This window comes from Mauremys mutica, chromosome 7, assembly GCF_020497125.1.
Source record: "Mauremys mutica isolate MM-2020 ecotype Southern chromosome 7, ASM2049712v1, whole genome shotgun sequence".
NCBI classification, from domain to species: Eukaryota; Metazoa; Chordata; order Testudines; family Geoemydidae; genus Mauremys; species Mauremys mutica.
The window spans coordinates 34,101,862-34,115,164 of record NC_059078.1 but is presented as its reverse complement, the minus strand read 5'-3'; the positions used below and the strand labels follow the sequence as shown (position 1 = coordinate 34,115,164).

At 41.5% G+C, this 13,303-nt stretch overlaps 1 protein-coding gene across 2 annotated transcripts in view; it reads right to left on the bottom strand.

Moving 5' to 3' along the window:
- The window catches only part of PHF2 (PHD finger protein 2), a 145,091-nt gene that overhangs the window by 62,970 nt on the left and 68,818 nt on the right, over positions 1-13,303 (bottom strand). For both annotated transcript variants that reach the window (XM_045024624.1, XR_006581129.1), the window contains exon 2: positions 1,534-1,619. In XM_045024624.1, coding sequence (XP_044880559.1) covers positions 1,534-1,619 — 86 coding nt within the window. The remainder of the gene's footprint in view (positions 1-1,533; positions 1,620-13,303) is intronic.

The following is a 13,303-nucleotide window of genomic DNA, read 5'->3' as shown; positions in this document are numbered from 1 at the left end:
ACAACAGTGAAAAAAACCCTCATAGCATTGTTATTGTAGTATGACACTCTACTTCTGCCACAGCTGTAACCACATATGTTTACAAGACTGTTGCAGTCGCAATGTTTTTGATACAGCACCTTTATATCTACCATACTGTGCAATACTGACTGTGAGAGACATATTGCCAAAAGCAGATTTTGTTAAGGAACGGAAAGCCAAGAACCTGCTTAAAGAATTAAAAGTTAGCTGTTATTTCAACTCTACTTGTCATAATTGGTATATTACTCTTGTAAACTTCTTACTGAAGCAGTCAGTGGTTGAATTCTAAGATTATGCCCCCATGTTTTCTTATGTAATTTATATTTAATTCCTGATTACAGACTTATGCTTTTTCTGTCAGTTTTTTTTCCACATTGAAGACTAGATGTCTTCCATCATTCATAATTTACAGCCAAGTGGAAGCAAGAAAAGCATCAAATACATTTTAACGTAACACAAGAATTTCACTCAGAGTCTAGAAAAATCATGCTTTATCTCCCACAATGAGGCAATGACTGACCCTGCATATCTTCAGTCATACCACTCCTCTTCAAGACAAGCCATTCTATTGCTAAATGATTCACTTTAAAGACGACTTGTAGTTATTTATTTGACCTACTCCTGATGTATGTATGTCACTACAAATTTGAGAAATAGGCAGGGTGAGGCTTTCAAACCCACCGAGAGGAAAATGAGGGTAATATTTTTCCTCTACGTGTCCTTAATTGTAGTTTGTTGCATAACAGCAACAATCTCTGCCAATTGATATCATATTTATAATAAAATGCGTTTAAATTAAGCATTTAATTTTTCACAATGATTGGGGGAAGGATATTCTAGTATAGTAAACAGAATTCTTTATTCATTTGGCCAAAGCAAAAACATCCTGCAGTTCTTTGTCAGGTAAAACCCCCACTCCCATCAGCAATCTTTTCATACAGGTGGGAATTTTGTCTGGGAAAGAACCAGCTCCCCCAATGTACCCTAAAATTTTAACGGCCACCAAAATTGCCATTTAACCATATGTGCATGCCAGACATAATACAGTGTTTCTTATTCTTGTTATCAGAAGACAAAAGCAATAGTGTAATTATGATAAGTGACTGTATCAGATCTATCTACCTAACCAGGAACTATTACAGCCTGTACCTAAGTGCCTCATTAATGGATTTTATCCTCAAGACCTTGGTGAGGTAGGAAAGTGTTATCTCCATTTTACAGATGGGGGACTGAGCATGGGGTAGATGAAATGATTTGCCCTAGGTTACATAGGATGCCTGGGCTAGGCTAAGCAGGGTAATGAATTTACATGTCCCTAGTCCCAGTCTAAGCGCCCCATCTTTGTTACCCTTACTGTGTTTTGAATCCCATTGTAGCAGGATTGCCATATATCGTAAGAAACACACTTAAATTAAAACATATATTTTTGTAACCAAACATTGAAAAACTAGCCATTGCTTAAACATAGAGAATCTACTTGAGATGGCGCAGGAATCAAGCAGGTATACTTACAAGTAGACTTTCCATGGGTTTTCTCACAATTCGGACAATGATAGATGTCAATATCTGGCGCTTCCTCTTCTTCTACACCAACACAACTGGAATATAAAAAAAAAATAGAGCAACCTCAGTCTGGCTCTAAAAGTGCAAATACACAAGGTGATCAAAATTTTAACTTTGCAATTAATATGCAGGCTTGTTAATCACTAAGGGTATATCAAGGCAAAATGTGACGAACCTCTTCTGTGTGCATAAGGTCAGGTCAAATGTCACTGCAGCCTACACTGCTGGTCTAGTGCTGAAAGAGATGTCTCCCAGACACTTGTTTGCCAGTTCAGTATGGGCCTCCCTTACAGAGTGGTAGAGACGCTGACTAAAATTTCTTTGCTCCATTCACAAAGACCACTTCAGCTGGCTGGGACAAAATAATATTCCCATCTACACACAGTTCTGGAAATTCAATCCACCCCAAAGACAATAAACAAAACACAAGCCCTTTTACAAAATACCTATGGACAGTTGTTAGACACTAGGGCAATGTTGGCAAGTGGTAGGGACACAATAATACACAACACGCACAACATAAGTAGATTCCATCTCTGTAACAATGTTATGAAGGAGAGAAGGAAAGGGTGACACACAAAGCTCACTGCACTTTTGGCTGCCAAAATAGGTTGTACTGTGGCAGCTGCTCGGAACACCCACTGAGATTATTTTGGATGTCACAACATATGTAACAATACAGTGCAGCCTGCGGGCACGCTGTGTGCCTGCAATCCAACGGCAGACCAGAGCACTAGGAGGAAAACAAAACTAAATTACAAAGGAATGAAGTACCCAAGATAAGAAGTTGTTGTACAGTCAAAGTAGGGAGCAGCCAGCCAAATAATCGAACTCCACACGGAGCAAAGGCAAACAGGATTTTTTTTCATGCTTGTTCTGCCTAAAACAGCCCAGACTATGTAAGGCAAATTTGAAGCACAGAAAAGAGAACTTCAGTCCTCCATGAATCAGGCTGGGACCCTAAGGCTACAGCCCCCCATTCCTTCTTCCACAGAAACTGTGCTCAGCACAGGACGCAAGGCAGGGGGAGAGACAAAGGTAGATCTATACCATCTTTGCCTTGATCCCCTGGGCTGCAAGGGACTAGTTCAGTCCCCAACCTAAATTAGTCTCAGGATTCCTCTAACATACACTACCCCCCCTATGCCAGAGGAAGGCGGATGGGCTAGATCCAGGAAACTCCTCAGCTGTAGAGCTCCAGTGGCACAAAGGGGACATACTGTGGGTCAGAATCTGATCCACGATCGTTAACTGACTATTGGTAAAGCTGAGTGCATTCTGCCACTATAAAAATGAGTGAAATTCCCTTTCATGGAGATAGGCAATAGGGGTTTGTCACAGTGCCAATAAAATTATGCTCTCCCAAGTCACTCAACTACATCGGTACCAGCATGGGCCATCTCCTTGTAATATCTGGGGAAGGAGGGGAGTCTTACTAAAACCTGGATGGAGAAATATTTGACTCCTGAAATGCACTAAAGCCCTGACCGCACTAGTGTTTGCAAAAGTGTGCCTGAAACCATTTTTGAAACCCAGTTTAACACAACTCGCACCCATATCTAACATGATGACAAACCCTGTGACTACCACATTAAAAACATCTGCACTAGGAGGTGGTCTATAGCATGGCTTCCTTTAGCATGGTTATTGATTAGCATCTCAAAAAATGTTGTCCAGTTTCTGCCAGAAATCTTCTTGACTGTTTTTCAATAGTTGCACTAACAAAATGTGACTCGCTATGTGGACAGCATCCCAGGATCATTCAGAGCTGAATTGTATATGTTAATCTAATCTCTGCAACCAAAATAATACAAAACATGCTTTTCCACTGAAAGAACCCTAAATAATTTGAATGCTAAAAAGTTATAATAGTGCAAGGGAGAGGAGAAGTGGATCAGTGCAAAACAAGTTCTACCACGTTGGCCAATATGTTTGAAGGTCCAGCCATTGAGTTGTATTGCTAGCATCATCTGGTTGGTATGGCAATAAAAATTTTTTGACTCCTCTGTAAAAATATAGATATGGCTGTATCTGTTGGCATTGCTCTAATACTTCAACAAATACAAAAGAAATTGATCTCTCCAAATTGTACGTACAGAAAAAAAATTAAGAACAGGAAAATTATCACAACAATCCAGATCATTAGGGTCAAGGATTTTACAGGCAGTAAAATGCCAGATTAGCCATCAGAGAATTTAAACAAAGCTCATAAATTAGCACAAGTAAAACAGAATTGTAGCATTCATATCTCCAAAAAGCTGCTTATGCCACTGCTTTCAACTTGTCAAGCTTAGTAAAGGTATGGATTAGGCTCTAAAGTGGTGCTTTGAAAAGTCTATATTTAGCTACACTAAGCAGCCGAGAACAGGCTTACCTTGCTTTATGAAGAGGTATGAAAAGCTACTAATAATGGGGCTAAGGCTTGAGTATATGGAGGGACCTGTTGCTCTTAGGGCAGGAAAAGTTATTTAAGGAGAATCAAATAGGAAAATAAGAATAATGTATAGCAAACAGGATCAGGCTTCACCCTCACACTGACCCTAGATAAACAGGTAATAGACGCCCATATAAGACAACGCCCTGAATATCGGGACATGTGGTCATCCTACCTAGGGTATGGTTTCTGCACAAGGGTTTGCATATTTATATTTACTAAGGCTCAGATTCTGCCACATTCATTGCACGGAGCAGTACCTTACTCCAAGAGTAGTTCCACTAATGAGTAAGGGGGCAGAATCTGGCCCTAAAGTCCCAGAGTGCCTTGCTGCACTGATTCCGACCTTTATCCCAACTCGGGGCTACTTTAGGAGCCCTGTCCTCTCACTGAATAGTGCCGTACTCCACAAATAATCCCACTGACGTCAACAGGATTATTCACGGGGGAAGGTACTATTCCATATGAATAAAGCCTTCCATTCACGACATGTAGACACCACCACTCCCTAAAACCTCATCTACACTATAGAAGGTTCGTTAAAAACGGTTCCCTCCAGTGCTGCCAGCAATTCAGCTGCACTAATTTACCCCCTGTAACTTCATTTTGGCTAAAGAACTTGACTGTAGGGATGGGAAACCAATGTAGATTTCAAAACTTTCTGCAACATTAATATGGGTTCATTAACTGCTTTCCCTTTTAACACCTTATTTTTCTCAAGAGTGATGTCATTCTTTAAAAACGTGTTTTTCTAGCTAAAGGAAACCCTCTGCTCTGTAGAAGAGCCCCCCTAAAATGCGGATGGCATGAGTGCCTGCTGTGCACTGTATTTATTTTTTCATGAGCATCTTTTCTTTCCCCTCTCTGTGCCTTTTTGCAAAGTCTCTTTGTATCTGTTTGTCATGCTTCTCCCTGCTGCTTCTCTCCCCACCCCCATCTCTCTTAAGAGAGAAGCACATTTCGCAGTGCTTGGGTCAAACATTTGACCCCCACACATACAGCGATCAAGTGGGTTCAAAGTTAGACAAAGTGAGATCAGCTGTAACAAGTGTGGTAGCAGACTACAGCCAAAGGCCATGCTATAGTGATTCCCACATCAGTCTATTGCTATGGAACCTGGGCATGATAGCACCAACACAAAGAACAGTGGCACCCTTGACCTATTATGCATATGAAGAGATGCAATCAGATCATACATGAGAGCTTCTGCAAAGCAACCGCAAATCCGGCACGGAAACAACAGTTATAAAAGCGCAGCCAAAGCTGAAAACAGCACAGGGAACTGGAATCCTGGCCAATATCCTGGGACCGCAGCAGCTGCCAGCCTCCTCACTGTCTATTCCCCACTTCCAGAGGCTATGACTGCAAGGGGGCCACAAGCTGGCTTCTCCTTACTCTGTGCAGTACTGCTCCTTTAACTGTTTGGGATGCTTGCAGCTGAAGTCCAGGAGCTGGTTTTCAGAGAGGGAGCAGACAGCAGAGTGGCTTCACAAGAAGGTAGATGAGAGTAAGGGAGCAGAGCCCTGCTGTTTCCCAGGACTGGGGAGGGAAGCAAGGGACAGAGCAGTCTCTGAGGTGCTGCTCCTTTAAGGGAACAAGAAGCAACAGAGGGTGCAGCAGCAGGAGATGGAGCTGGGAAGCAGCACTCTGGGCAACAGCAGATTTATTTGCCTCATTTGGGTTAGTGGTCTGAGAATCAGTTTTAAAAAGCCTATAAACACTGTGGAACAATATGTTCACGTCTCAGCAGGATTCTCTCAGCTCCCAAATCACACACAGAGTATCATGCAGATTACCCTTCTGAAAGAGACCTTTTCAAGTGGGGTACTGTTTGCAATGCAAGGACACCTAGGGTCCACCTAATTATCACACATAGACCCACTTATGTGTGCAACTAGGTACCTACTACAACTATGCACACAATCACCATGACTCCATGGCCTAATAAGGTATTGGTAGATCCTCAGGCAGTCCCCATTTCTCTGGCTTATGAGCTGTCCCTTGCTACGTTTTTGACATGGTGACAATTACGAAGATTTGCAGGACTGGACATGTCCTCCTTTTGGAAGACACCAGGTTCCCCAAGCAAATGCTGAGACAGTGAACTTTTAATTGGTGAAGGATCAAGAGGAGGGAAAGAAATGCTCCTGAGATGTCCTGAAAAAGAACCTCATTCATTGTGACATTGATATTAACATGTGAGATGCTACAGCAGTAAACATGTCAGTTGGGGACCAAGGAAACATCTGGTGCAGAAAGTTACGCTGATGCAAGGCATGCTGGTCAGGCAACAAGACAACAGGGTTCTTCCCAAGCAAAGAGAGAGAGAGAATCTTATAAATTCAGCTAAAAAAAATGCTATTCCATTTTCTTGCCCAACCTGTAGAAAAGCCTGCAAAGATGGAAAAGGATATTAACCATCTATGTGTCCAAAACATTTTCTTGTTAAATCAGTCTCCTTTAGTGTGAAGGACAACCAGGCTGGGGTGATTTTAATCAAGGCAATTTAAATAAGTGATTTAAATCACTTGATTTAAAAAATATATGTTTAAAGTCGTAACCATATTGAGGCTTTGTAAAACCTGTTTGAAATTTGTGCTATTGCATCTTTCAATTAAAATTTAAATGCCGTTATAGGCAGGGTATCTTATTTGAATTTTACAAAACTGCTGTAGGCAAAAAATAAAATAGAAAAAAAAATTAAGGCCCTGATCCTCCAACCATTTGAGCAGGTACATAACATGCTTAAAGTTAACCAGATGCAGAAGTGTTTGCAGGATAATGGGCTGAAATTGTATTTTAATTAAAAATTTCTCTCTTAATGGTACAAAATCTGAGTCACCTCAAAACAAAAGTGTTTCAATGTTAACAACAAAAAGTTGTTTAGACTTTCGATGCACTAACAAAGTTATTGTGACCTTTTTTATACAGACCCAAATTTTTCAAAAATATTAGCCTAAAGTTAGGCTTCTACACCCATATTTAGGCACGTACGTATGGGATTTTCAAAAGCACTTAAGTGATTTAGAAGCCCAAATCTCATTGACTTCAAACTGCAATCCCATCAGAAGAGTATATTCTTGCCCAGGGGTAGGCAACCTATGACACGGGTGCCGAAGGCGGCACATGAGCTGATTTTCAGTGGCACTCACACTGCCTGGGTCCTGGCCACCGGTCCGGGGGGCTCTGCATTTTAATTTAATTTTAAATGAAGCTTCTTAAACATTTTAAAAACCTTATTTACTTTACATACAACAATAATTTAATTATATATTATAGACTTATAGAAAGAGACCTTCTGAAAACATCAAAATGTATTACTGGCATGCGAAATCTTAAATTACAGTGAATAAATGAAGACTCGGCACACCACTTCTGAAAGGTTGCCGACCCCCGTTCTAGTCAAAGCATTTCAGCTTTCCTGACTCGAGGAAGCTCAATGTAGTGGAAGGTGATGCTGGTTGCAAATATAGCATGAGGGATTTGCTTGTCAATTTTTTGAGTCTGTGGTGTTTGCACAAGCCCTGGACAGGTCTTTTTCAGCATGGAAGCATTTTAAATGTGAAACTTCTTAATAAAAAAAACTATGTAAAATCTTATATTCTACTAACAATTCAGAAACAGACACAAGTAAAAAAATGTTAGCAATTTTAGCAACATAAATAAAAAGTCTGATTTTAAAAAATATTTAAATAAAAAAACTGATTTTTTTAAACAAATTCATATTTGTATCCACCCTGAGGACAATTCTTGGTAACAAAACCTGCAAAGCTACATTACATTTTAGAGCTCTTAGCACAGAAGCGGGCCCTTTGAAGTAGTCTTATTACCTCACCCCCATTCTAATAAAGCAATATAGTAAAGAAATAGTGTGACTTCTTAGGACGCTAACAGCTCACTTTTGAACCGATTATATTACAGTTGCCTCAGAACACACTTACGTGTGTCATTTTCACCTGTTCACTTTCAGATGTGATCAGTCTCTTCTGGTGCGTATTGTATTACACTCTAGTATTCCCTGGCACGTAATATTTGTCAAATATTTGACAATGGTGGGGAGGGTTGTCACATATTATTCAACTAGCTCTATAAGCTGATCAGGCAGTATTCACTGCATCAGTTGTTGAATAAATTGTTCACGATTTTTTAATCTGACTAGCACAAGACGTATAAATCAATACAAGCCTCCTGGGTCTGTATTCTCCTAATTTAATTATAACTTATTTTTAACTCTTTTCTGCCTCACCAAAATAGGGCGAAAGGCCTAGAGACTTTTATCGCTGCCCTAGAACAGGCACTTCACTCTTAATTTCCCAGGACTCCAGAAATATACGTGTCTTGTTCTCACACTGAATCAGCTCCCACCCGCAAGTAGTAACACTGAGGGTGATCCAGCCTCAGACCTTGGGAATAACCCAGCACCACACTGGTGGGGATCAATACAATAATACTTTGCACTTCAATAGCGGCTTTCATCCAAGATTTCAAAGTTTCTCTACGAACAATCAATCAATCCTCACAGCCCATCCTGGTGAGGTATGTATTACCCTCAGCTTAAGGATGGCGAAACTGAGACACAACAGTACAAAGCAAAGGCCCCAGTTCTGCCCCTATTGAAGTCAGTGGGCGTTTTGCCACCAACTTTACTAAAAGTCAGTGACAAAGCCACAAGCGTGTGCTCATGGAGTTTTGATTCCCAGGGATGGAAAGGCTGTGGTGTCAGACAATGTTCCAGCTTAATTTTTTTTTCTTTTTTTACACTTTGTGTGGACCAAAAGACTGCCAGAGTCAAGTTTAAAACCTCTGAATGCAGCCTCTCTCACCCCCTGCCCACCCTCTAATCCTCTGTCCGACTCATCCCCTTAGCTCCATTCTACCTCTCCTCTCCCATTCACTGACTCCCTCTGCAGCAGCATTCTGGATTTCTCCTTAACACTCTTCATTCATCCTCCACTCACTTCCGCTCCCTCTTTCAGTGCCCCATTCCCTCTCTCTGCCCTCAGTCACCTACCCACCCAATCCTTCTCTTACCTTCGGGGGGCGGGAGAAAGGTAGTGATGGCACCTAGAGGTGTATTTGCCCAGAGTCAGCAGATTGAGACCCATTTTCCTGTCTGCTGCAGCAGGAGGCATGGCTCTCAGGCCTGGCCAGTTTATGTGGTAGTGTGGGTAGGCTGCTCAGGGCCTGGTGCTGGCTCCCTAGCAGCAGGAGAGCTCAGGGGCCATGCTGAGCAGCAGAGACTGAGCCCTGTGTGATGCATGCCTGAGAGCTGAGGACACAGCTTCTAACCACATGGTTTAGAAAAGTGATAGCAAAAGAGACGTGTGGTATTTTTATTCCTAGTAAAGGTGGTGATCCATAATTCACCTGAACTCCCCTCCCATCTAATAACAACACAGGATCTAAAAGCACAACATCCCTGCAAGACATTTATCATTCGCTGAGCAGCAGTGTTCTTCCTTTCGCTTGTAGCTTATGTGAAAGGTAGGATACTCTTGCCCCTCGGGGCTTTGTTGGAACACCACACCTATCACAATTTCAGAAGCCTCCACCTGAGCTATAATAAGAGTGGAGAGAAATTAGGACTTCTCAGAAGTAGAAAGAATCATGATTTATCCTCCCATATTTTATGGTTATCCTGCACTGCCGCATCTACTTGATCAAACGTTTATTACTCTTTTTTATCAGATCTGACATTGTATGCAATTTCAGCAAAACCGAAGCATGAATGCCTAGTCAGCCTAGGGAAAGCTCTAACTTGCTCAGATGCAGAACTTTTTCAGCAAGGGCTTGCTTTTTTATCCAGTTTATCAGACAGGTTGACACACTGATTCTCACGTGACCAAATGATGACATCTGCAAGTGCTTTAACCATATGTCAAATACCATAATGGAGGCAAGGGATGTTATAGAAAGGAAAGAAGAATGAGGATGGGAGAATAGCAAATCCAAACTATGGCCCAATTCAGCAGAGTATTTAAGCACATGTTAATTTTAAGTGCACAAGCAAGCCCACTGACTTAAGTGCTTTGCTGAATCGGGGCCTAAATGAAAGAGAACTCTGAATATACCAAGTAATCAATATTCCATTTAATTGGAAGGCGTATACACCTTACAGATGAGCCAGTGTAGGGAGAAAATACATTTGGAGGTACAGATTTCAGCAACTCTCTCGTTTCAAAACAAACTCTATCCCCTGAATCCACCTGTCAATGTTTGTGCTAGACAGCTGCTTCAGCGACCTGCTAGAACAAAACCATGTAAAGCACATAAAATCTGTAATATCCAAGTCTCCTACGTGCTAATCAAAAACAAACTGACAGGCAGGATTTCCAAGAGAGTTAGCTTAATAGGTTCAATGTCCAGGTGCCCTCTACAGTCTGATGTTTTTAAGATTCTAATGCCATTGCCATCTGCTGCTTCATCTATTTGCACCAAGTGCTGAACTCTGACCATGCACTCCCCGTCCCTTGCACCTGACAGGGCAGCAGTCCTTTGACTGTTTAGCAAACATTCCAGGGGAGAACAGAATGCATCCAGGGTCCCCCCTGATATCCTGTTTCTTTCAATGGAACATCAACGGGCTCATGGCAGCACATCAGGGAACCCAGAGGACTGGGCCAGGAGATGTGGAGATAAAAAGAAACTATTTCATAGTACTGAGCACAGGACGAGGAGCCAGGAGTTTCTACCCTGTTTTACAACAACTCCCCCGTGCGGTCCCAAGCAAATTATTTAACCTCTTTGACTCAGCTTCCCCATCAGCAAAATAATGGTACTTGCCAGCCTACCTCCAAGGGTGCTGTGCAGATTAACTCATTAATATTTGTGTAGGGCTTTGAGGAGCAGCTCTACGTAAATGCTGAGTGGTGCAATTGAATAGTGCTCTTTTAATTGCTTTCCTGTAGCGTGTGGGCTCCATTGTTTGGAATACTTTTGTAGGAGTTTGTAAATAAAACATTTTGTCCTTTTCCATTCCACAAATCCTCAGATTTTCAAAAGATTTCCAGCAGCTGCATGATCTTGCCCTTGGTTCATGTAGGGACAGAGCCTCTTTCATTGCTCATTGGAACCATCAAATGATGTCAGCATCACTCTGTGTTAACCAGGTATATGTTACTGTATAGCCAGCACAGAGAGCAGCAAACGTGGCTTTTTTAATGGCTGTTAATTTTCTGTAGTCTCAGCAATAATAGCAACTTTAAAACAAACATACTCAGTATTTGGAACTCGGAGGATTTCCCCCAAATCAGATTATAAGATCTTCCTGGCAGTTCATTTTCTGTTTTAAAAACTTTGACCATGCCCCTTTGAGTTGAGGGGTTTATAATATACTAAAGGGGCTGGAGGGAAAAAAAGCACAATGTGTAACTAATGTGGATTATTTGTTGCTATGCAGTGTCTAAGGGAGTATAAACTAAGGCATATCAACCTCAGACAGGGTCTGCGCTGTGGACATTTCCAGAAAAATTCCCACCTGTGTATAGAGTGATCCAGCTGAGCCGGTGTTAGCACAAGCAGGAAGCATAATGGAGATAGGGCTCTGGCAACCGGACCTGCTTTTACCTCCATTTTAGTTAAACCTGCTGAAAGCAAGTCTAAGCAAAATGGTGGTTAAAAACATGTCCCATCTACCTTGATGGCATATTTTCTACACAAGGAATATGCTTTTGAGCTAAACAGCCATGATCCAAATCCTGGGATGTGCCGAGCACCATTAAAGTCACTGAAGTCAATGGGAATTCTAGGTGTACCATTAAAAAGTACTGCTTGTCTCTAGCACACGCTCTAAAAGGTAGGCGGGTATTGTCTGTGTAAAGAGGCACAATGTTATTGCTACTGCAGTTTGCTCCCGGTAAATACAGGTGTGTGTTACAAAACATATTCAGAAAGTAAAGCTAGTCAGAATGCAGCAGCCTGCTTGGTAAATGGAGCATCACAGCGTGAGAACATTCAAGTGGTGCTCTGTAAGCTGCACTGGCTGCTTGTAGGTTTCCAAGTGGAGTTTAAGGTGCTGGCGTTGACCCACCAAGCCCTCAACAGACTGGGACTTACTCTCATAAGAGACCGCCTCTCTCCCTGTGACATACAACCAAAGCTGATTGGCCAGGGGGAACTTTTCCTTTGGCATATGGTCCCCCTTCTGTTGACTCTTCAAGCACCGTCAGACTCATTTTGGAGGGAGCCTTTGGCGAAGGAAATGCTGTCCACGGGGGGATGTTTAACAGAGGTGGGGGAATAGGGATATTGATTCATTTTTATTTTATCTGCACTCTGTGATTCACTGGGGATTTTGTTATGCATTGCAGGGTTGCTGCCGTCTTTCTTTTATGTTCGCAGCTGTGCTTTAAGCGGACTGTCAGGGATGCCTAAAGTATAAGATAACTTCCCCTTTTCATTTTAGAAAACTAACTTAATAAAAGCCATATCATAGTTCTGTACAGAAATGGAAGCTGGCGTGAATGACAGTGAGGAGCTGCTTGTGCGGCTTCTTCCTAGACATATTCCTTTTAGCCAGTTGTACAAGTTGTACAATCTCGGATACACTTTATTCTTTGGATGACTACACCACCTTTTTAAAAGAAAAAAAACAAAAACTTTGCTTGCAATTGTGGTGTGTAACAGAGAATTAGCCCTTTGGGAGGCAGCATGAATCACTTGACCTCTAGAAAGCCACTTGTAAGACTAGGTGAAATCAGGACCTTCCTGAAAAACAAATGTTACAGCCAAGTTAAGCTATTCAAAGAATTATTTTAAAATTGCAAAAAGGGATCTATCAAATCACATTATCTAATCTGTTCTATCTCTGACATTGGTACAGACCCCATAACTACAGTATGCAGGCACTAAAATACACTCTATATCTATCCATGTATCTGGAGTAAAGACATACCTAGGAAGATCTAAATATTAAGCTCCTGAGACCCAGTGATCTGAAATGCCAAACAGCTTGAAAGAACACCCAGCTGCTCTTCCTGATTTTCTAAAAATGATAACCCACGAGAAATAGTGTCTACCAAAAAAATCACAATAATAATTTTGAAAAACATGGGTTGAGCGTTTCTCAGCAGGACTGATACAAGCCACGAGGAGAGTTAAAATAACAGCGGATACAGGATCAAAACACTGGCGCCAACAAGCCCTTGAATTTCACTGATGGAATTTCATGTTTTATGTAGTCAACAATATCCATATTGGTCAAACCTAAGTCATAAAACCAGCTAAAAAAACACCAGTCAGATTATATTTATCAACCTTTATTACAGGATATTTTCCCCCTAAGGT